This window comes from Acromyrmex echinatior, chromosome 1 (assembly GCF_024713525.1).
Source record: "Acromyrmex echinatior isolate Ae372 chromosome 1, ASM2471352v2, whole genome shotgun sequence".
NCBI lineage: Eukaryota > Metazoa > Arthropoda > Insecta > Hymenoptera > Formicidae > Acromyrmex > Acromyrmex echinatior.
Genome location: NC_141852.1, coordinates 5,154,056 through 5,177,044, shown reverse-complemented (window position 1 = coordinate 5,177,044; position 22,989 = coordinate 5,154,056). Strand labels below are relative to the sequence as shown.

The window sequence follows — 22,989 nt, the reverse complement described above, 5'->3', positions numbered from 1 at the left end:
ATGTAAAATTAGTAAATCAATTTTTTCATTTTTCATTTAATTTCTATTATATCTGTTTTAACGATCTTGAAAATTTCTCAAGCATTTTCTTTCACGTTACTGCATATTTTTCGGCATATATTTCAACATATATTTTATAATTATTGCATAACGCGTTTGAATCGCATTGGATAAATGCATTTATTTTCATCATACCGTATGTATTGTTTTGGTAAAAATTAAAGGAAGCGTGATCTAACATGTCGGCGCATCGATCCGAATAATTATGGCGAGTACTTTCGGCCACGGTGAAATCATCGTTGCGACAGAAGCGAGAAAATTTGTTGTTAAGCAACCACAGGGGATATACAGGTCGTCGAATATACTGTAACGCGTTCAGCATACGATAGCACCGCCGATATGGTTTGGGGTTTTATTACAACGAATGTTACTTGAGACGTTTGAACTAGCACAGCAGGATCAATTATGTCAATTGGCGACGTCGCAGAACATTAAGCAAGTCGTTATCTTTTTTTACTGATGATATCCGGGTATTTTTAACTAAATATATTTAACTAAGAAGAACAATTAACGTGACCTTCAACGACAATTTTCATAATAATTAATTTATAATTTAATAGAAAATACTGTATCTATTTTAATTTAATTATCAATCGCCAATTTCTCCGTCAATTATAATATTTTCGCTAATTTTGAAATATTATAATTTTTATGTATTTGACGTTACGATGATATTATACTGCATCATATTTAATAAACGTTTCCTTTTTTAAGAATGTATTCGAAATGTAACATCAAAATATAATATAACAAAAATTTATATCATTACATGAAATTGACAAAAATTTATTATAACAGATTTCGAAGATTTTTATTTGATGTTATATAAAAAAAAATTAAAATTTTCATATTTTTATAATTTATTAAATAAATTTTATATTTATATATATATATATATATATATATTAGGTGTTGGAATTAATTCGTAGCGTTTTACAAGTGATGGGAAGTACTTTCATTAATGTATTTTTTAATGCTCATGTGAAATAAATAACATTCTTTCATTAAAAAACGCTACGAATTAATTCCAACACCTAATATTTAAATTATAAAAATATGACAGTTTAATTTTTATCTTGAGCATTTTATATCCCTTTTAGAGACATTTATATATATATATATATATATATATAATATATATATATATATAAAGCTACAAAAATATGAAACTCTTATTATAGTACATGAAGTATTATCTGCTTTTTGCATAATTATCCACTGCTTATCTTGACACATTGAATGTCAGCTTATAAATCGTAAGAATTGTTTTGTACACATGTTACATTGTTTATTTTGTATTACATGGAAAGTTTTCTATGTTACAATTACAAAAAATAAATCTTAAAAATTTTGCATGAATAATCACTAAAATGTTATTATCACTTCATATCCTTATTTTATGAATATGTTTTGTGCATGATTTTATGCATAATATATCTATTTATAGTTATACCTATACGCATATTGATTAACTAATTAAAATCTTATCAACTTTCCAATAATTACATTGAAAAGAAATCAAGATGAAAAAAAAACATAAATTACATCGATACAAGGCTTGAGCTTCCTGATTATTTATTAACTTATTTAGCTTATTATGTATTTCTTAACCCAATTTCTGTTATTTAATTATTTCTATCAAAATTATCAAATGCTGATCAAACATTACATTGCAACTGGTTGGAAATCTCTAAGGAGGATGTTTTCTTGATAATATTTAAAATGCTAAACAAACTATATTTTTAAAAAATACGTTTCAAGATTATATTTAACTTTTTTAATGCTTTTTAAAACTTTATATCAAGTACTTTGTGCTAGTATTTCTTGATATATTACTTTTCTGCAAGCTGTAGTAAAACACATCTTAAATTTATATAAATACATTAATTCAATATATCCATGGACGTAGCTAATGGAGGAGAGGAGGGGGAAGGGAGGAAGGACCATGCCAAATCTTAAAGAACAATAATAACCAAAAACGCTTAAACGGACTATTTAATGAGTTGACAAGAAATTAATTTTAGAAAAGGAGAAAGAATTGGAGGTGAAAGTTTAAAAAAGCTGAAAATTCCAAATGGCTAGTATTATAAATTTAAATTTCTTCAAAGAATCAATTTATAATCTTAAGAGAAAAATAAAATTAATTAATAAATTAATATATGTGACTTTGTGATTTATCTGCCAGTAATTAATTAAAAATAAAACTTAAATGTAAAACTAAATTAAATATAAAACAAAACAAGTCCAATAATCCACTCGCCCTTTTTCTACCCTTTAGGTTCAGCTAAAGTTTTAACTTTAATTTAGCCTTTCCCTAAATAAAATCCTGACTATATTAATATAATATTTATTACTTTACATTTATGTCAATGAGTTTGTTAATTGGATGTTTGTTCGTATACTTTTGACAATGAGTTTGATAATTGAAATATTTTTAAAATTAAAGATACTAAAATTTTAATAACTAATTTTTAGTTGTATTTGATTTCTAATCAGTGGCTTAAATTTCAACTTTTACCCATCGCACTTTTTCACGTCATTTTCTAAGCTATGAAGAGTGTCCTTTCTAGTTTCAAGGTACGATTCCCCAGTGTCGTCTTTTAAAACGGTGAAGAACTTGTGAAGTGGAGGAACCGACCGGTCGTCGTCTTACTAAACCGTTCGTTGCTTGTGACAGGTAAAGAGACAGCGTAACACCACGGTGGGAGTCAGTTCTGTTATAGTAGGCCACGAGGCAGCAGCAACTCTCGTGCTCCTGCAGACCTTGCTCGCGTACACAGCGCACGTTCGGCTTCGCTCTCTCTCTCCTCGTTTCAACGCGCGCAAGTATCGTACTGTTAAAAAAAAATCACGTTGTGAGCTACGGCGTTTCGAGAGATTAATTCCGAACGAACTTTTTATCTTTTTGGTGAAATTGCTGAAAAAAAAGAAGGAACAATTCGAGACAAGAAATCGTGTGAGACAACAATCGATGTTCAGTCATCGCAACTTTCGTCACACGTTTCGGAACTGAATAACTGGAGAAACGTGAAATCTGGTTCCTCACAGAATATCCGTGCGTTCGTTATGGATATGTTGGAACGTCACTAATAACAGCAAACTTGTGCAAGAGAAGCGAATTTGGAGCCGGATTTCTTTCACGGCGGAGAAAGCAAACGGCTGATTGAGTCGACAAGTATAAAATAAACCGCGATGTAGCGTTTCCTGTCTCTATCTCAATCAGCTCTGACCACAAAATAAATATCCACAATGAGGAAATCGCTCACGTTTTACGTTTTAATTTTCTTACATTGATAGCATGACCTAGAACTATCACCTAAGAACTATCACTTGGAACAAATTCCTAACAAATCAGTGGCGATCTTTTAATGTTGCTATACTAGAAAAACAAATGAACGATCGGCCTTGCAGAAATAAATCGGATCGAAAAAAAGAACGATTTATCGATTCTTTTTTTTAATACATAGAAACTTTTCTTGCCGGCTTTAACGCCAAGTAAGATAACGTCAGAATGCACACTTGACATCTTCCTAATGCGATTTACCGTCGAACGATGGGTTTATGACCATTCACAATAATGGTGGACTTTTAAAGAGGTTTCCGGGATTATCCAGAGAGGTGAGATGATTGGCAAACTTCTTCTGACTCTTTGGATATTACGATGGACCAGTTTTATCGGTAAGCAATATTTTAATACAGAAGCTTTTCATAGAAACCAAACGAGTCTAAAAAGTTAAATTTTCAGAAAACAAAACTTCTCATTTTCGAACATTTATTGTATAAATATGTAATTTTTATCTAAATAAATAACAGATATGAAAACAATTAAGTTTTAAATTATTAGATTTTAATTAATATTTTAAGGACCCATTAAAAAAGATAAAAACTTTTAGACTTATTTGGTTTTGCAATAATTTTGTATTGTCTATTAATTATCTTATAATACTTATTTACATTTGCTTTTTTATAACATTAACAATGTTAAAAATAGAAAAGGAAACATTTGTTGTAAAGAACAATAGGAATTTTTCATTTTTTATCTATAAAATTTTATAAATGATTCTTAACACAAACACTTTTTATAAACAAAAAGACTTTATAAATAAAGTCTTATATTTTCCGTTCTCATTTTTGCCGAAACAAAATTCACGATTTGACGTTACTGATAAAAAACAATTTGATTTTATAACTCAGATAAAAATAGGTTTATTTGGTTCTTCTATAATACAAATAAATAACATACAAATAAATAACATTAAATTAATTTTAATCCTTTATGGTCCTCTTGAAAGTTCCGTAATGATCACATCAGAATTATAATAAAAAAACGATTCAGTAATTTACTATATTTACAATCTTTGTTCTTTGAAATAGAAGAAAAAAATTACTGAGCTTTAAATTGTAGAATAAAGAAATACAGCAGTTTCATAAAGATTTTAATTTTAATTTTTTATTTTAAAAAATTGCGAAAATAATTATGAACTTTTTTATTTAAAAAATTATAATCGTTTTAATTTTTAATTTTTTCTGATAAAAGTTTATAGCTATACTCTACACATACAACATTTTTTAAAAAAGACAATGCAATGGTTTGCTTTCCAAGAAAAGATACACATATTTTAAGAAATGAAGGAAGTTATTTTTAGAAAAAAAAGTGTGAAATTGTTGTATAAAAGAGTGATTATTATACTAATCAGAGATATATTCTAATTAGAGATATAGACTTTCAAGATTTTTAGGGTCAATTTAACAAGTGTGACAGCGAAGGTTTAATATTATTAAAATATTAAAATTAAAGTTTAACTAAGTTTACAAAGCAAGTTGAAATAATACATACGATTAAAAAATATATAATAAATAAATTTTCATTTAATGAATAAATTTAATGAATATCTTATTTAATTTTTTATTATAATATTTATTTAACATTTAAAAATGTTTTCATTGATATTTATTTGAACGGTCACTCTACATAATATCTTTTAAATATCTCTTTTTGCGTCACATGCATCTAAATGACATGTCTTTTAAATATGCATATATTCGTGACCCGAATTTACTTGTCAGAAATTAAAAATACCGACGTTAATCCTGTAAATATGTATGTCACAGCAATATTATCAATACTTCATTAAAAGTTTCGATAAATTCAACAAGATTTAATAAATCAATTGAATTAATGTCTGATAGCTAATGTCTATCGCTGTAATTAATTAATTTTACATAAGTGCACTATTTATTTTACTATTCTCCTTTTTCTTCTTTCCTTTAACTTTCTTGTCATTAATTACTAAAGATAATAGCTTACATAATCGTTTAATTTGAGAGAGAGAGAGACGGTCTCGTCTAAGACTTATAAATATAGTCATACTTTGATAGATCCTTACTATTGTTTCTCGCCTTTGTTTCTCCGATAATGCATTCATGGCATACAATATCTCCCTAGTTGCAACAAAATGTTGAGGTCAGTGGCGACGTGTTTTTTAAGTATATTTTTCAGACTACCGGACTAACCGTTGTCACCTGTTTTCACTTGGGCACTTTGCCCGAAAGAAGTCTCAGGAAATGAAGCGTTCAAATGTATTTGCGTATAAGAATTTGCATTTCAATACGGAGTTTCGAATTTATGCACATATTGGGAATACATTTCGCAATACTTCTTGACAATTTTCAACGTACGTTTAAGTATCAGTTGCAATTAACATAATATTTTAAGAATATTACTACGTAATTACATTTCTTGTTTTCATATCTATAATATTTCCTTGTCATGATATTTATAATTTTAAGAGCAATTTTCTTATCATACTCGGAAGTAAAACATTTCGAACGCACCGAGAAGCTTAAATGCAAAAAAGAAAAACAAATTTATAAGTTACGTAATATATAAAGGTCAAAATGAAGAAAAAAAATATTGAATATATGAAACATGAAAATCTAAGAAAGATGAGCATAAAGTATTATAACATGTTTTTTTTATATTCAATTTCATTAATGTAAGCTTAACTTTAATCTCGGTTTATTTACTGTTTATCTTTTCTGTCATTTTAAAAATTAGAAAAAGATAAACATAGTAAATTAAACCAAGATTAGAATTAATCTTACATTGGTGGAAATAAGAATAAAGAGACATAAAGAAATTGAATACTAGAAAGACGAAAGATAAAAAAGGTAAATGTAAAATGTTACAGAGAGCTTCTCTTAAATAGACTTTTCTTCGCGTTGCATTTGCCGTGTAAAATTACTCGTGCTCTTTAGGGTCAATGAAAAAATTTGCGGGAGAGAGATTTCATATATGCATAATGACATAGGTGCAAATTTCACGGACGCGTTACTGCAATAAACGTTCGGAAAGGTTACACCAACAGCAGTGAAAGCGACGAAGTACCAATATTATATGCATACATGAGAGATGTCAGAGATTAATGCAACGATCTCGGATAGTCTCGCGCAATGACGCGACATCCGCACGAACGTGCGACTAAATTTCCGTTTTCGCCGTGGCGAAAGATTGTGCCTTTTCATTTATTCTGAAACTGACTTGAAATCTCGAATCGATTCGAAAATTGATTTACTAATAGTAAGTTGAACGAAAAGAATGATTTTGCTAAAGTACCTAAAAATTTAGCTAGATTCGAAAATTATTTTGTTGGACTAAAATAATTGTGTAGAATGAGCAATGCTGCATTGAAAAAATAATCTGGTTATATTTACCAAATGTTAAGTAAAATAATTTTACTTTTCTAAATAATTATAATAAATATTATTAAATGATGGGTTATATTATTATTATTAATGTAGATAATTATTATCAGACTCTTTTCTCAATGTGCGAAAAATCTTAATTTTAGCAATTAGCTTAGGTTATATATTTATTTTGATAATCAAAAAAAATTTTTAAATCTGTGTTCTAATTAAATTTTTTAATGAACAAAATCGTTCTTTCCGTGTGGTAACCGTTCTTTCATGCGATAATAAATGCTGTTATTCGTAACTCGATAACTGTTTAGAATTATTCTAGAAAGTCGTAATAATAATTATGCAAATGTAATATATAATTTTAGTGAGATTTAACAATGAATCGTATTCGAGAAATTTGCAAATATTTCCTCGGAGTCTAGTAAAAAATTGAGATTTCTATAGCTCAACGTGAAAGTTTGTCTAATCTTTTCATTCATCGTGTGGCGTGAACTGAAAATTCAAGTACCATAATTCTTCGTTACGACTTTTAAATGAATTGTCTGTTTCTGATTGAGGAAATGACAGAAAACGCAAAATATTTTGCGGTCTTCGTGAAAGCATTTTATTCATACGGCCGTGAAACTGCAGCCATTACTTTTATACGGCCACGGTTATACATAACCCAGCAAAATAAAATTTTAATCAAAATGATCGTGTAGTCGTTTACGTTCGCAAAGATACATGAAAATAACGAAAGGAGCAGGAAGTACATATTTTTAATGGCCTCAAGCTTCCAACGACACGAAGAAAGCCAGATCCTCGTTACAGTTGCAATACATGACATTTCAATTATATTAAAAAGACTGGAATTATATGTACCGCAAGCATGTATTTTAATTAACAACACTCTCTCTACTATTATTCTTTAATTATTCTCTTGAGATTATTTTTCCTCATGTGATTCCAAGTGTACATTCGAATAATAATGTATTACATGTATTTTTCAATAAAATTAAAAAAATAAAAGGATTACAGACTTTCTAAATTGCATATGAAAGCAATGCAAAATGTTTAGCGATTTAAAATCAGGGACTAAAAATTATTTAAATAAAAAGTAGATATGTTTTTAAAAAATAATTAATATTAAAATAATTAAGATAATTAACATAAAAATTTTCATTTAAACAACAAAATTGTATTATTAAACATAAATATTTATTAAATATAAATATTATTTTGTACTTATATAACAATATTTTTATAAGAAAAGCCTAAATTTCCAAATTATTTTTTGCAAAGACTATGTATCAGATACATTCTTAAATCATTAGGCTTTACTAGACAATAAATTTATATTTCTAAAAGAAATGAATGATCTTCTGCATATCGATTCGTTGATTATAGTTAATTTATAAATAATATTAGGTGTTGGAATTAATTCGTAGCGTTCTACAAGTGATGGGAAGTACTTTCATTAATGTATTTTTTAATGCTCATGTGAAATAAATAACATTCTTTCATTAAAAAACGCTACGAATTAATTCCAACACCTAATATTTTAAGATCGAATTCCTCTATGATTCAATATGCGAGTCATCACGGATTTAACCCTTTTTTTTACAAAATGCATGGCTCAGTATCACCTTTCTCCAAGCAATTAATTTCTCTCTATAATGCAAGAGAAGAACATAGAGATAAACGCGGCACGCATGAGAGATCGTATCTCTTGGAGTCGGAGAGCATCGTTTATTTTCAATTAGGTCGAGTCATTTCTACCCGATAGATGATCGCCAATCAGTACATCGGTTAAGATAATATCTTGAGCGAAAAATATCTCTACGTTCAATCACATACATCAACCAATATAAATACTATTCGAGATGATCATACTGCTATATTATTAATACCAATACATTAATGTGTAATGCTAAACAGTGTGATTTTTAGATCAGCACTGATATTGTAATTAATTATGTGATCTAATCTGGACAAATAAAAGTACGAATCTCCATTAACTGTACTATTATACAAACATGTATAAAAAATAAGAACTACTTGATGAGATCGAAAGAGAAAGTTTTCCAAAAGTATTTGCTGTTTCCAACTGGGCCACAAGATCATTGATCTTAATAAGTAAATCGAAGTGACTTTCGAGTGACAGAACAAAGAATTGACTGTCAAACTAGCAGACCGTCTTTACTAGCAGAATTGCGATTTTGCGATATAAAAGATTTGGCGATTTAAATTCTCATGCCGTCAAATAATAAAATATTTTATAAAATGAGAATAAGAAAATATTTTGTAAAATAATAATACATCTCAAACGCATTTGTTACGCGCAATATCAAGATTAATGGCTACATCGTACCTTCTTTTTGTTCCCTTTTGATGATATTTTAACCAATCTCCATCGAATTTGGGTCATCGTTCCACTTTAAATCCACCCACGAGGTCTTGTGAAACAGATGAAGTGGAAAAGACCTGCCGGTGAACGTCGGGTTTTCAACGGCAGTTAAGCCAGTTCCATGTTTAAAGATATAAGTTTTAATCTTGGAGAGTCATCATTGATGTCATTAACCCTTCGGTGCCCCCGTAGTTTAAGAGTGAAAGGATCAAAGTGGCCCATACACAACAAAGACTATTGCGCAAACTTGTTGGCGCGACGTATGTAATGCATTTCAAAGTAGCACGACGTGCATGCGCTAGAAAAATTTTGTGCAACGGTAAGTTTGCGCAAGTTGTTACGCAAGAGTAAAGATATTCATGTGGAAAATTTAATTTAATTTAATTATTTTATTTTTTATTTTATTTTTGCTTTAAATTTCTTTACAATGTTTTAAAAAACTAGTAGTATTATTATCAAATCGACAATTAGTGTAATTGATATTATTATTTCAGTTTCAATTTGACTGCGTTTCAACTCTAATAGTAAATGCACTTTATATAACTGAAAAATGTATTATTTAGAATTTGCATATTGTCCCCTTACTTTACAACTGAAAAAAAAAAATTAAATTTACCAAGAAAGGAGAAAAACAATTTTTTTGACAGAAAATTATTGTCTAATCAAATAATATCAGCAAAAGATATTCTTAATATAATTATGTCATTTTTATCATTTTCACTTCACAACTCTTAAAAAAATCTTCTTTTGAATTGTAACAATTTTTTTTAACTTCCTTTTTGAGTTGTACTGATTTTGACAATTTCTTATTTAGAGTTAGTTCACATTTATTGATAAAGTAATAGTAATGTTTACTTAACTTATTCATGTAAAATAATAACTCAAAAAATAAGAACTCTTGTTTTTATAATTGTGTCACTTTTATAGTAAGGAAGCGATATAAAAATATTACTAGGCACCAAAATTTAGTCTTAATCGTATTGATTTTCTTTCTTTCCTTACTTATTTGATTAATTCATATAATGGTATAGATTAAATATTATTGTTTTATTTTATTTTTCACAATGAATTTATTTCATGGACGGTGAGATAATAAAAAAGCGAATCTTCACGTTTGGCAATGAAATGTTACAGAAAGAATAAGACGTTTTTTATTTCTTTCTCTCTACATTATCTACATATATTAATCGTACTAAATTTTAATAAAGTATCACCCAAGTGTTTCAAGAATTCATAAAAAGCGTCTTTAGATATATGCTTGCACGAAAAAAAAATTGCGGAGTGACAAGATGGTATTACCAGTCGACGAAAGAAAAGAAACGAAAAGAGAGTTGATTTTCATATTGTACGTGACAACCGACGATCACAAAACGGTTCACGAAGAAAGCGCGGATTACGTCTAAATAAAGCTGGAAACCTGAGAACGTCTGATTATCAAATCACCTGCGTAATAGCAATTTTACCATCGCGCAAAATCAGCCTCCTGTCGCCGTTAGTCCCATTATGCCGATTATATTGTTGTTTCGTAATTATGCCCAAAGGAGAGATCAGATTCCGGGTTACGAGGAAGCGAGGTGACGTTTTCAGTCCGTTGCTTCGACGACACTGAAACCTGACAGAGCAGGAGAGAGGATGAATACTCGAAGAGGGGAAAAAGATTGAGCAATTATTTCCAGTCGCGGCGCGTTGTTATACCGTGACAGAACGATTCGACGGTGACAGTAGCCGGTCGCGAAACGGTATCCCATAATTTCTTTGTTCCCTCTCAAGATGACATTGAATTTACAATTTACGTCGAGCAAGATTATCCAACAGAAGGAGGTATGATTGACCTGGAAACGTGATTTTCTGACGAAATATTCTGGTTTTGAATGTCGTAAGCTCAGTGTCATCTTTAATCTCTCCAACGGAGAAACCCCTTTTGTGGAATACCGTAAAATTAACTGAAACTACCTGGCGTGGCCGAACGGATGAGAATTATCGTTCATACTTTCTATTCGTGTCATGGTGCTTGATCATCATGAACACACAGCAAAGTATTTATTTTAATTTTTCGCTGCCAATGTAAAATGCTCGATTTATCGATACTTTCGTTATTTGCCGTACATTAATTCTAAGGATGTAAAGTTTTTATTACTTTCAACATGTGGATGTATAGTATACATTTATCGTCTCTAATCGATTTTATATAACAGCGCGTTATAAATTATCGTGCCATACATCGTGTTTACTACCTCTCCATACGGAAAGAATAATTTTACTGAAATATCTAAAAATTTAACTAAATAGAAATTCGAAATTAATTTTGTTTTTTGGATCATCAAAATAATGTAAAACGCTAAAATTTTTGTTGATACGATAAAACTTTTTGCGGCGTTGATTATCATTTAAGATTTCTACCCTCAAAAAAATATCGGTGTGGATTTAACATCTTTGGTATGGATTTAATACCCATGCGATATCTGTATTATTATTCTCACTGTATATTATTCTCACTGTATTAATATTAATATCAACATAGTGTGTATTTCAAGCCTTTGGTATCTGTATCAACATCATCATGGTGTGGATTTAAAATCCATAGTTTTAAATCCATATCGTATTAACATCAACACATTGAGAATTATATAAACACCGCTATTTTTTAGAGTGTAATTATTTTGAGGTAATTATTTTGATGGTCCAGTAAAATTATTTTCAAATCTGTATTTAGTTAAATTTTTAGATACTTCAGCAAAACATTCTTCCAAATATTTAAATTTACAATTTCAAATTAAGTTAGAATAGAATGATACTACATACATTTGCGATAAGTTTTCTAAATAACGGGTTGTACTTGCTCACGTATATGCGTGTATGTTTGTACGTATGTAGGGAGAAGTCGAGAAATTCTAGAGCCGATGTTGGATACTTTCTCTGGCAAAACGGCGTTCATTTCCTTTTTCTTTTCTCGTCATGAATCCTCTCTATCAGCCAGCAGCCAAGCTCTCTAAGGAGCTTCCTGAATAATTATGACTCATAATTATTCAGACATTGAAAATATAATCTATCATCAACGTATACTAAAATATGATTTACTTCTCGTTAGTCCTATTTATCATTTTTCTTCTTGAAACATAAACATATACCTATTTGCATGAACATCCGCAGTTTGTTAATCGTCACTCTGATCACTCAACAATCATACTCGTTCAACTTACGTTTCGTCCGAGCGCTAAATACTTTGCGATAGGCAATTAAATAGGATCTCCCGAGTTTGGATCAAAGTGAAAAATATAACTGAAGATAATACGAGTCACGCTGCGTTGAAAGTTAAAAAGACAGAATTATTAAATAGCACGTGAGGAAGCAAAATTTTATTCGAGCGTCATGCCACGTTGAAAGTTAAAAGAAGGTAAAATTATTAAATAAATCAAATTACGTAACGAATATTTTAGTAAAATTAGTAAGACTAGCACTTTGTGGCTTAAATAATTTCACGAGAACTTCTTCTCTTCTGAGAGATGTCAGTTTAATTTATCTGCCGGAAGGAACCGTCTCATTTTCCACGGCCGATGGTCAAATGACCGGTCATAATTTTGCGCGTATATCTTTGCGATGGGAAAAAATAATGTGTTGTAAGTAGAGAAGGTATTTAAAGTTATTAACGCAAACTTACGTCAGTCATCGTCTATTCTCGGTTTAATTGTTCACTTAAAATAAAAAAAAGTTAATTATTTTCTTAACTACAGAAAAAAATAAATTTGTTGAAGTATCTAAAAATTTAATTAGATATAAATCTAAAAATAATTCTATTTCTTTGGACCATCAATGATATATCTAAATTTTAAGCATAATGAGCAATGTTAAAAACATATTGATATTTAGCAATTTATATTTTTTTACATAATTATTTTGATAATTCAACAAAATCATTTTCAGATTTGTATCTAAATTTTTAGATACTTCAGCAAAACTATTCGTATACAATAAAAAAAAAAAGATTAACTGCTGCAACAAATTAGATGGTAAAATATGGCATTTTTAATTGGTTACAGCAGTCATTAATATTAAATATATTAATATTAATAATATATTTTGTCGTGTGTATTGTTGCTTTTTAAATAAATATTCAAAATGTATAAAGTAAAAAATATTATGGTAAAACCTTATTATATAGAAATATAATAAGGAAGAATATGCTATAATTCCTAGTCGTGTAACGCTTGAGAAAGCTATTCTTAGTTTCAAGACGGGTTTCGTGTGAGATTTCTCAGCTGAGCATAATTATCATGCAAACATAAAAACTATTTCGAGAATCTCGCTATTGTCCGAATCGTTTCAAGAATAAATGCTTCGGTAGCTCGCACGTTTATCGGAGCGCGCAGGAAGCGATCGTGCGCAAAGTTTCATGAGCGCAAACAAGACTCCGCGTTATTATTTAACTGCTAAACATCCACTTCCGCAACGCCCCAGTTTCTTGTAATTTTCTCCAAGTCTCGCGCACGCAGTGCACGCAAGTTGTGATTGACGATTACGCAGTAGCATCGACCACAACGGAGACCTTGAAAACAGATTCATCGTATCTTCAGCTCATCTCGGTGAAACTCGAGAGGTGCAGCTGCGAGGAATCGGTGACTTTCATCGATGGTTATCACGGCGCGCCCCACGCTTTCCGTAAATTCCTCTTTAAGTATTAAACTGTCCGTCTGTTGTCTGCAGTGACTACGTGACGATTCATGCTTAGATAAAACTATCATTCTTTCTTATTCAGAATATATTTCCGGAATATAATTTCTTACATAATGCAATTTGGAATGATTCTATTTTTAAATAAAATTTTAATAATGTAATTAAAATAAATAATTAAAATTTATATAAACAAAAGGAAAGCAAATCTCTTTAATTCGCCAAGCAATAATAATTTAATTTAAACGACCAAGACACGAGCAAATAAAATGTTTAAATAAAAGTATTTAACAATTTAATGAAAAAACATACAAAATACGTTTTGGTTCACAGAGTCTTCATCAGTTATAAATAAAAAACACATAAATGATAAAAAACTTTTATGTAGTCTTACATATTAATTAAAATTTATACATTTAATTAAAATTAAAATGTAAAATAACAATGAGAAGCCAAATCAACAACCAAACGAACAGTTTCATCATATTTAAACTATTATAATAGAAATGTAAGCAGTTGTAATATTCTTAAAACTAATTCATCATTTAACGCGAGAATTACATTTATTACATTAAATTCATTATGTAAAGTAATCAGAAATGTAAAATTTAATTAAGTTTAAAATTTATATGTAGCCACTGTGCAATAACATTTTTGTCTTTAATTCGTAATTGGAACATATAATGAATCCTAGTGACTTTGAGACTTTTCCTAATTTTTATATAGTAATAATTTGGAATAATTTTATGTTTCAATCTTATTTTTCATAGTTTCGAATTTAAAAAATTAAAAAAAGTAAAATTAATACATAACAGAAATTTTAGTAGGTTACGAATTTTAATAGGTCTTTGTATATTCCTTTAACGAAAATATGTGTTGCTATTATGGATTAAGAAAACTATTTTAATTTTAAGCGCATGTATACTTGGAATTTAATGTCGTTAAAATTAATGTAATTTTAATGTACAGTTGTTTGCAAATTAGCTTCAGTTGGATTTGCTTCAATTTCTTGTCGGTGTTTGTTTTTTCATTGTAAAAGAGCAAATATATCAAGATCAATTTTTTATCGAGTTAGCCTCTCTTTTATTATACTGACAAGTGTAATAATAAAGTAGTCAAGATACTTATACTTGAAGAAGTCAGACTTTGTTCGCTAACAGGTGATGTACGTGATCCGCTATTTGCTAGCGTGCGAGCATTAAAAAACGGTCTGCTAATGGGCGAAACGCGTAATCGCCGGACATTTGCATGCACATGTGCGATCGGCATTGTGCCCGTAAAGCGCATCAAACACTGATAACGGTACTTCAATGCAACAGAGTATAACGTATGATCCGTAATGATTTAAAACGTTTTTTTCTCGTACTTCTTGCTCTTCCATACTTCACTCGCTTGCAAATTTTTTATCTTATTTACTTTAGAACATTTTGTTTACTCGAAAATTTATTTTTATTTTTTTACTTCAGAACCATGACTTTTTTCAGCGGTTCGTGACGCCTAAGTTTCTAAAACCTTTTAAATCTCTCACGTTAGATTTGTTAATAATTAACACTTGAACACTTTGCTCACTCAAACATTTGTTTATTTTATTTGCTTTAGAACCATAATTTCTTGCAGCAAGTCGTGACGCTTAAGCTCCTAAAAGCTTCTCAACCTCTCACTAGATTTCCTAATAATTAACACTCAGATACTTCGCTCGTTTAGAAATTCTCTTTTTATTTTATTTACTTTAGAATTATGACTTCTTCCGACCAGTCATAATGTCTAAATTCCCAAAATTCTTTAAGTATTTCAACATTAAACTCGTTGATAATTAACATTCAGATACTTCGCTTATTGAAAATTTTTTATTTTATTTAAAACAATGACTTCTTTTAGCAAATCGTGTGATGCCTAAGTTCTCAAAACTTGTTAAATTTCTCATGTTAAAATAAATAATTAACAATCAGAATATATTAGAATATGCCGCCAAGGAGAAATCGAATGTGAATGATGAAAACAACAAGGTCTGCCGATATGTAAGATGTCTAAAAAAAAAATGTCGCTGTTTGTAGAACATGTTTCTTGAAATTGCTGCAATAAATCTGAAATGGAACGGCAAAAGGTGATTCAGAATAATCGAAACAATCTATTTCGACAAACATTCTTGCGAGGAAGAAAGAAAAAGCTTCGCACGACGGTGATTCCGCCGATCGCCAGGTGCACGTAGTATCGGCGCAGCGCGAAGGTGTCGGCCTGATCACCTCTGAGTTCACTCACCTCAAGTCACTGGAAACTGTGTCATCAACCAATTTTAAAATCGCTACCAGTACTCGACCCTTCTCTTACCGTCGACATCCTCCCGCTCTCGGATTCTCACCGTGGGATACTCCGTGAGCCGCAAACAGGCCGACTATCATTGTCTTCGGAGATTCGCGGAAGATCGGCGTCTTCGATGATGACCGACTCGGAAATTATTACCACTAATTTCTGAGAACGAGATCGCGCGACACGAAATCATGATCGTGGCCTGAATCAGAAAGCGAGCCCACCTCGATAATTATCTCCGTGATAATTATTCGCGAACTGCTTAGTGCTCTTGAATCGCATCATTATTCCGTCAATGACAATTTCTCATCTTAATTTTCTTGATTTTGCGACATAGTACATATAGGCATTATATATTTATCTATGTAGGATGTCCCACTTCATCCGCTCGCGTTATCTCTTAATGATGTATTCTTCATCTAATTCCGACTCAATCTTTTCTCGACGGAAGTGTCGAGACACATGCAGTCTTTCGCATAATTAACGAACGTGGATAAATACTGAACTAAATAATAATAGAAGAAAAAATGTACCACGAAAGCGCAACGTAGATCGCAGCACATGATTTAGTCGGAATTAATTAAGACTCCGCATCAATTATATGGAAAATTGAGTCTCGATGAAATGAGTTAGTTTTCACATGTGATATAGTTAATGTGATGAGCAAAAGATGTCACAGGGCTCAATAATGGGTTATTTTTTATCTATATAATGTATCAAAGGTGTGAAACGTGTCCAACAGGACATCCTTGATATTCCAGTAAACAAGTGTTATTTATCGTTATTTTAAGACAAAATGACGTCTTTAATTTATTTTTGATGTCAAAATGACGATAAATAACATATTTTTGCTGAGACATCATTCAAGCTCAAAAACTATCTATTATTGAGTTTTATATGAATGATATTTATAATCCGTTTTTATTTCAAGCCTGTCTTAAGTAATATCTTAAGATACTATAACACATCTTACGACATTTTAAGACTGTAATAAAATAATCTTAAATATAAGAACCGACTATGAATATCAATCTAAGCTACAGCTTTTTCATTTTATTGATGCTAGTTCTTTCATTTGACTGCTTGATATGTCGCCGTTATGAATCGGTGAATTTCACGCTCTGAGGGACCTTCTAGGGATTCTTCATAGAATTGTGTCATAATGAAATTCTACGGTCTGAAAATGCGAGGCATTTCGAGAGGCGAACTATGTGACTCGTTTCGCTTTCCAAGGACATCGATCAACGGTATGACGAAACGATCAATGGATCGCGTGCCCATGCTCTTAATGACACGCGCTTATATGCTACTTCTGATTCACGCGAGAGAATTGCTATGAGGGCCTGCTGTCTACTGCGATTGCGAGTCTTAAGTCGAGTATAATATACTTACGAACGCGAAAGTTCGTTGTTGTTATTCGTTACGTAGATTACAAATTCAAGTATAATAGTATTTTTGTGATCATATATTTTTGTGATTTTTTTATGTAAAAATAACACATCATGTTGTAAACAATAATGGATTTACGGAAAGAATAATTTTAAATATATTATTTAAAATTATTAAATATATTTATTATTTAATTTTGCTGAAGGATCTCAAAATTTAGATACAAGTCTGAAAATAATTTTGTTAAATCATCAAAATAATTAGGAAACTCTAGCATGATGAGCAATACTGCAAAGTTTTGATATTATAGTAGTTTGGGTGTCTTACATAATTATTTTAAATAATTTAACGAAATTATTTTCAAATTTGCATAGCTAAATTTTTAATTTCAGCAAAACTATTCTTTTCGTATACACATTTAAATATAAAGTATAAGTTATTTTTACACAGAAAACTAAATCACGCATATACATTAAAAATACTTGCCACGATTTTTGAATGTATCCTTTTTATACACTTAAATTCCGTTCTAATTTTACTGTATTCTGTTTGTATAATACATATACATATACAAATACAGAATGCAAAATTTCGCCATCAAATCATTATTAAGTCTAAGATCTAAAAGATTAGGAAAGAAGATTTGAAATATATATTCACTCTTCTTTATTTAATTAAGAAAAGAATTATACGAAAGCACTTATTATTACACACTTGAATTTGAAGTGCAAATGTAGCACAAGTTCGTTGCTATATATGCGGCGAACACTGAATCGTATGCTGATGTTTGGTACAGTCAAGAAAGGGAACAAACGGCTTACAAATACAAACATGAATGTCCCAATATTCGCAATTGATGTTCAGCGTTTGTTCACTGAATGTCAGCTTTAGATGGTGAATTTTCTCGATGTTGTTGTGCTCACAAAAATTATGTCTGTAAAAGTACGAAACGAACACTCAGGTCCCGTTGCAAAGAACCGTGGTTGGACCTCGTCGTGACGTACCGTTAACCCTGCTCCTCCTCGTTTGCGATCGTAATCGGTCATCGTTCACTTAATCCGCTTCTTCCAATTAGGAATGTATGAGTGATCGTCACGAGTTGTCGATCTGTTACGAGGAAATGATCATTGAGACTCCAGATGTTACTGTGATTGTAAGCTTCCGTTATAGTATATAAACTTCCCCTGAGGTAAGATTTCGCTATACTTTTTGTAACGTGATAACTGTAACTCGGAAAAAAAGTAGATTCCTAACATCTTCGCACATGGAATCTCTTCTTGTAATTAGTTTAGTCTCGGGTCAGTCCCATTAAAAGGAAAGGCGGTGAATGTGGGGCGCCTTGCACACACGATACCTTTCTATGAACACGTATCTCTGATAACAGATTTCACACGCGGCACTCGAGTGTCGAAACTTTGACCGTGACAGAGTAACAATGCCATTGTTCGACAACAGTAATAAGCGATGTATGTATGTACTTACATGGATTAGGTTAACGCGAGTGAAATAAGCTTTAATTAATGTTTCACCAGCGGAGAATCCTCGGAAAATTTATCTAATTATATCTATCTAATTATATGATACTGAATGATTAACGTTAGTGTTAACAATTTGTTGACATCATACTTCTCCGCACTTGGTTCAATATAAATAATATATAATAAAAGATAATTTATTAATGACGAAAGAGAAGTTCGAGAAGAGACATATTATTGAATGGTTTCTCACAGCCATGTAATTACCGTGAGTTAATTACCGTGAGATATATCGTGCACAATACTGCTGTGTGTATATCAGATAAATTCAATGATATTTTTTTAATGCCTGTTTCTACTCGATGTAGATTCAACTTACTCTTTTCCTAGTTTAAAGAATCATAAAAAGAAGAAATAAAAAGAATATGGAAAAAATAGATTCAATAGTAAAGCTCGCTGAACAAGCTTCAACATCTATAACTGAAAAGATTTACTGGTTCCGTAAAGAAATTATAGTTTGTAAGCAATTATCAGTATGCTAATTTAGCTAATTCTTTGCTAAAATAAAAATTAATGTAACAACATTGAAAGAAAAGATTGGCTGCTGCAGCAAATTAGATAGTAAAATATGGCATAGCATTTTTAATTGGCTGCAGCAACCAATTTTTGATCATGTTAGCCTATCTGCAATGTCATAGGATTTCGATTGGCTAATGCAATCAAAAATTGGCTGCTGCAACCAATTAAGAATGCTATGCCATATTTTATCGTCTAATTTGTTGCAGCAGCCAATCTTTTCTTTCAATGAAGATAATGAAAATTACTAATGTAATAAATTTTCTTGATTACAGCAGCAAAAATATTTGCCATCTTAGCTAGTATGTTTTGTTAAAAATTTTGATCTATATATTTGATTGATTTTTATAGAAATAAGTTACCTTTGTTGTATTAAAGCTGTTATTACAACAAATATAATTACTTATAATCGCTAATTTTATGGAGCTATACAACTTTAAGAAAACAGACTGTAGATTTGCTGAATCAATGAATTAATTATTTTAACAAATCTTTTTTCCATGAAAAAGAATTGAATCAAGAATAAAATTAATCTACATTGATAGAAACAAACAATCGCCGATTTATAATGAAAACTTTGATGCGATTGAAAGAGTATAGTGGCATTTAAAAAGTTCTATTCTTTTCGATGGATTTTTTAGATTTGGATTCTTGTAACCGAATTCATATTACTCATTTCTTATTTCAAGTAAAACAATTATGATTATTTAGGACGTTGATTGCGAAAGTGAATTAGATAAAACGTGACTGTGTGGTTAGAAAAGCAACAATGTTTCCACAAATTACTATAAATAATATTAAATAATATTAAAATCATACATTTTGCTAAAGAAGAGTAAAAATTTTCTTGCTTCTATTATAGAGCTGTTTTTAACCACTTCAAGACTTTCTTCAAATTGTTTTTCGCGAAGAAATATTATAGTATTTTATCAGAAAACGATAATGAACGTCACGTGGATCATTGAAATGTTGTTGCAAACAGTCTCTAGTTCTTCTCTCCGCCTTCGGTATCCGTGATTTCCCTTTTTCACCGCTCTCCCTCACTCGTTCATTTTGTGGAGCAACTTTAGCGAGCAAAAAGTCGAGCGGCACGCTCGCCTAAGTGACCGTCGTACAACGACTGGTACTTCTCCGACCGAGATCTCCCAGAGGCCTTTCCGATTTTCCTTTTGTCAGTTTCTCCGTTGCAATCGGGTAGATCAGTCCACTGGCATGGATTCTCATGCCTCTCCGTCTCGTTTTTCGCAAAACGAGTATCAGTCAGCGGATCAGTGTCGCTTTATTTTCACGAGTCATGAGAATGTATGTAAATTAATCTGCCAACTCATTCCCATAGCTTCATTAAGCAACTCGTACCAGACGCCTAGTTCCCATTCACTCCGATATGGAGACGACACTTTGGGCCGCTTCTTTTGCCTTCTACTTCGAGGTAGCACCGGTCAGAACTGGGTTGTAAGGTCAGGATATGTTCGCCGACCCAATCGCTAACTACTTGGCTTGCAAAGAGACGGGCATTAACCCTGTCCAAGACTATAAAGAGCGACTATATATAGAGAATGACCGAGTCTGTGGTTCGTCTGGAAAGCATTCTTCGGAATATCTGAATCCGGAATAACTGATTAAATTTTATAAAAGTTTGATGTCTTCTTCTTTTACTGAAGAATACAACTTAGTTTATCACTGAAATCCGTTTACCTTTAGCCGTTGATGGAAAATTATGTATGCCTTGACAGCTGTCGAAAAAAAATCTACTCCAAGTTGGCCAGCGGGGTTTGTCATTAAAAAATAATGTGGCAGAAGTGGGACGCTTTGTATGTACGTGACGTGACATAAAATTTACGCATAGTCATTGCAAATACATCGTACGAGACAGTACGCTAAGAGGGATAAAGTGTCACTATTTTCCAGTTAGTTCGTAGTAATCTATTGTACGCGACAGTTCACTTCCTGTTTGTTTTATGTTTCGAAATATATTGGAAAAAATCGTAAATTGCTTATAGCGTTATTAAAAAGACATTTCAATCAAATGGGATGAACGTTGCAGTTTCGCATCGTAAGAATCTGACGGATAAAGTACGATTTAGGACAACGCGAATAATAATTTTCATCGCTGACCGTCGCTAACTGTAAAATTACCCTAAAATTGCGTAGGTATCCGCACGTAATGTCATAGATGCGTTGGGAATTCTCCGAGTCATCTTAAATGATTATAGTATTCTTTAAAAGAAGGATGGGAATCATAAAATTTAGTTAGGTATTCTTCTACATTCTCTTTACGCGCAGAAAGTGTATGTGATATAGCGCTATCTTAACATCTTGAAGAATACAATAAAATTCACTTATAAATAAACATAAAGTGTCTTAATTTTTCAACGTAAATCCCTGATCCATATATATTTTTTAGTATATTTTTCTAGTATTATAAACAGTTAAGATCTTTCAATGAATTTTACTGCGGTATTGTTTTTCATCTTTCTTTAGCGGTGCATTACACAAATAGCATTTGATGAAACACAGAACAATTATTGCAATATGCGTTTTCTAATTCTATATATTTTACTTTCTCTAGAGATTATGGGGTTTTTTATATTCTCACACTCTGGATTCAATAGAAAAACTACTATAAATTTTTCTTCTTAGTTTTCAACGTGATCTCTTCATTGTATCACGTTTAATTAAAATCGATTTATTACTTCATAATAGAAAGAATAATAAGTAACAAATACATTCTTGGCGAACTATGTTATTGAATATTAATAAATTTAATGTTCATAATTTAATTTTCATAAAGACTTTAACAGCTCCAACTCTCTTACAAGGTCAGACTCTGTTTATTCACTTATTACTTCGAATACTATTTCGAATTGTAATATCAGAAGTAAGAAAATGCCCTATAAAAATTTTGCAAAATATATTCTAATATGAAAATACGATTCAATAAAACAGCACTTACAATCGATAAAATCAACTTATAAATATATTAAAAATTCTTTTGTTAATTAAATAATAAATAACTATTTACCTGCAAAATAAATTATGCACATACTAAAAACAAAATAAATATGTAATATGTTACAGCTACAACAAACTATTAAATTAATAATTAAGTGAAAATCGATCGATTAAATTAATAATGTATAGAAATAAATATGTTTAATTTCTTGCTGAAATAAGAAGACAATTTCCATTTTATAAATTTATACCATTGATTATATAAATATTGTTTTATATTAAAAAATATATTTGTTCAAATATAATTTGTAAGAATTTGGTGTATTTTCTTGTTTCTGACGTTATAATCTGAAAAAGTAGTGGTGAGTGAACAGTAGCCTTAATTACAGTCGTACATTCGCTGTTGAATAATTAACCGTCTTCTGTTAACATTTTCAAACTGTGCTTGTAAAAGGGAAAACATGGAAATCACTACAA

At 30.6% G+C, this 22,989-nt stretch overlaps 1 protein-coding gene across 2 annotated transcripts in view; it reads left to right on the top strand.

The window, feature by feature from the left end:
* The first annotated feature begins 2,536 nt into the window (after positions 1–2,536).
* The window catches only part of LOC105147404 (uncharacterized), a 30,400-nt gene continuing 9,947 nt past the window's right edge, over positions 2,537–22,989 (top strand). The window contains exon 1 of one of the 2 annotated variants that reach the window (XM_011058387.2): positions 2,537–3,738. In XM_011058387.2, coding sequence (XP_011056689.1) covers positions 3,684–3,738 — 55 coding nt within the window. In that variant the 5' untranslated portion in view covers positions 2,537–3,683. The remainder of the gene's footprint in view (positions 3,739–22,989) is intronic. The other variant, XM_087413804.1, reaches the window with a different exon arrangement.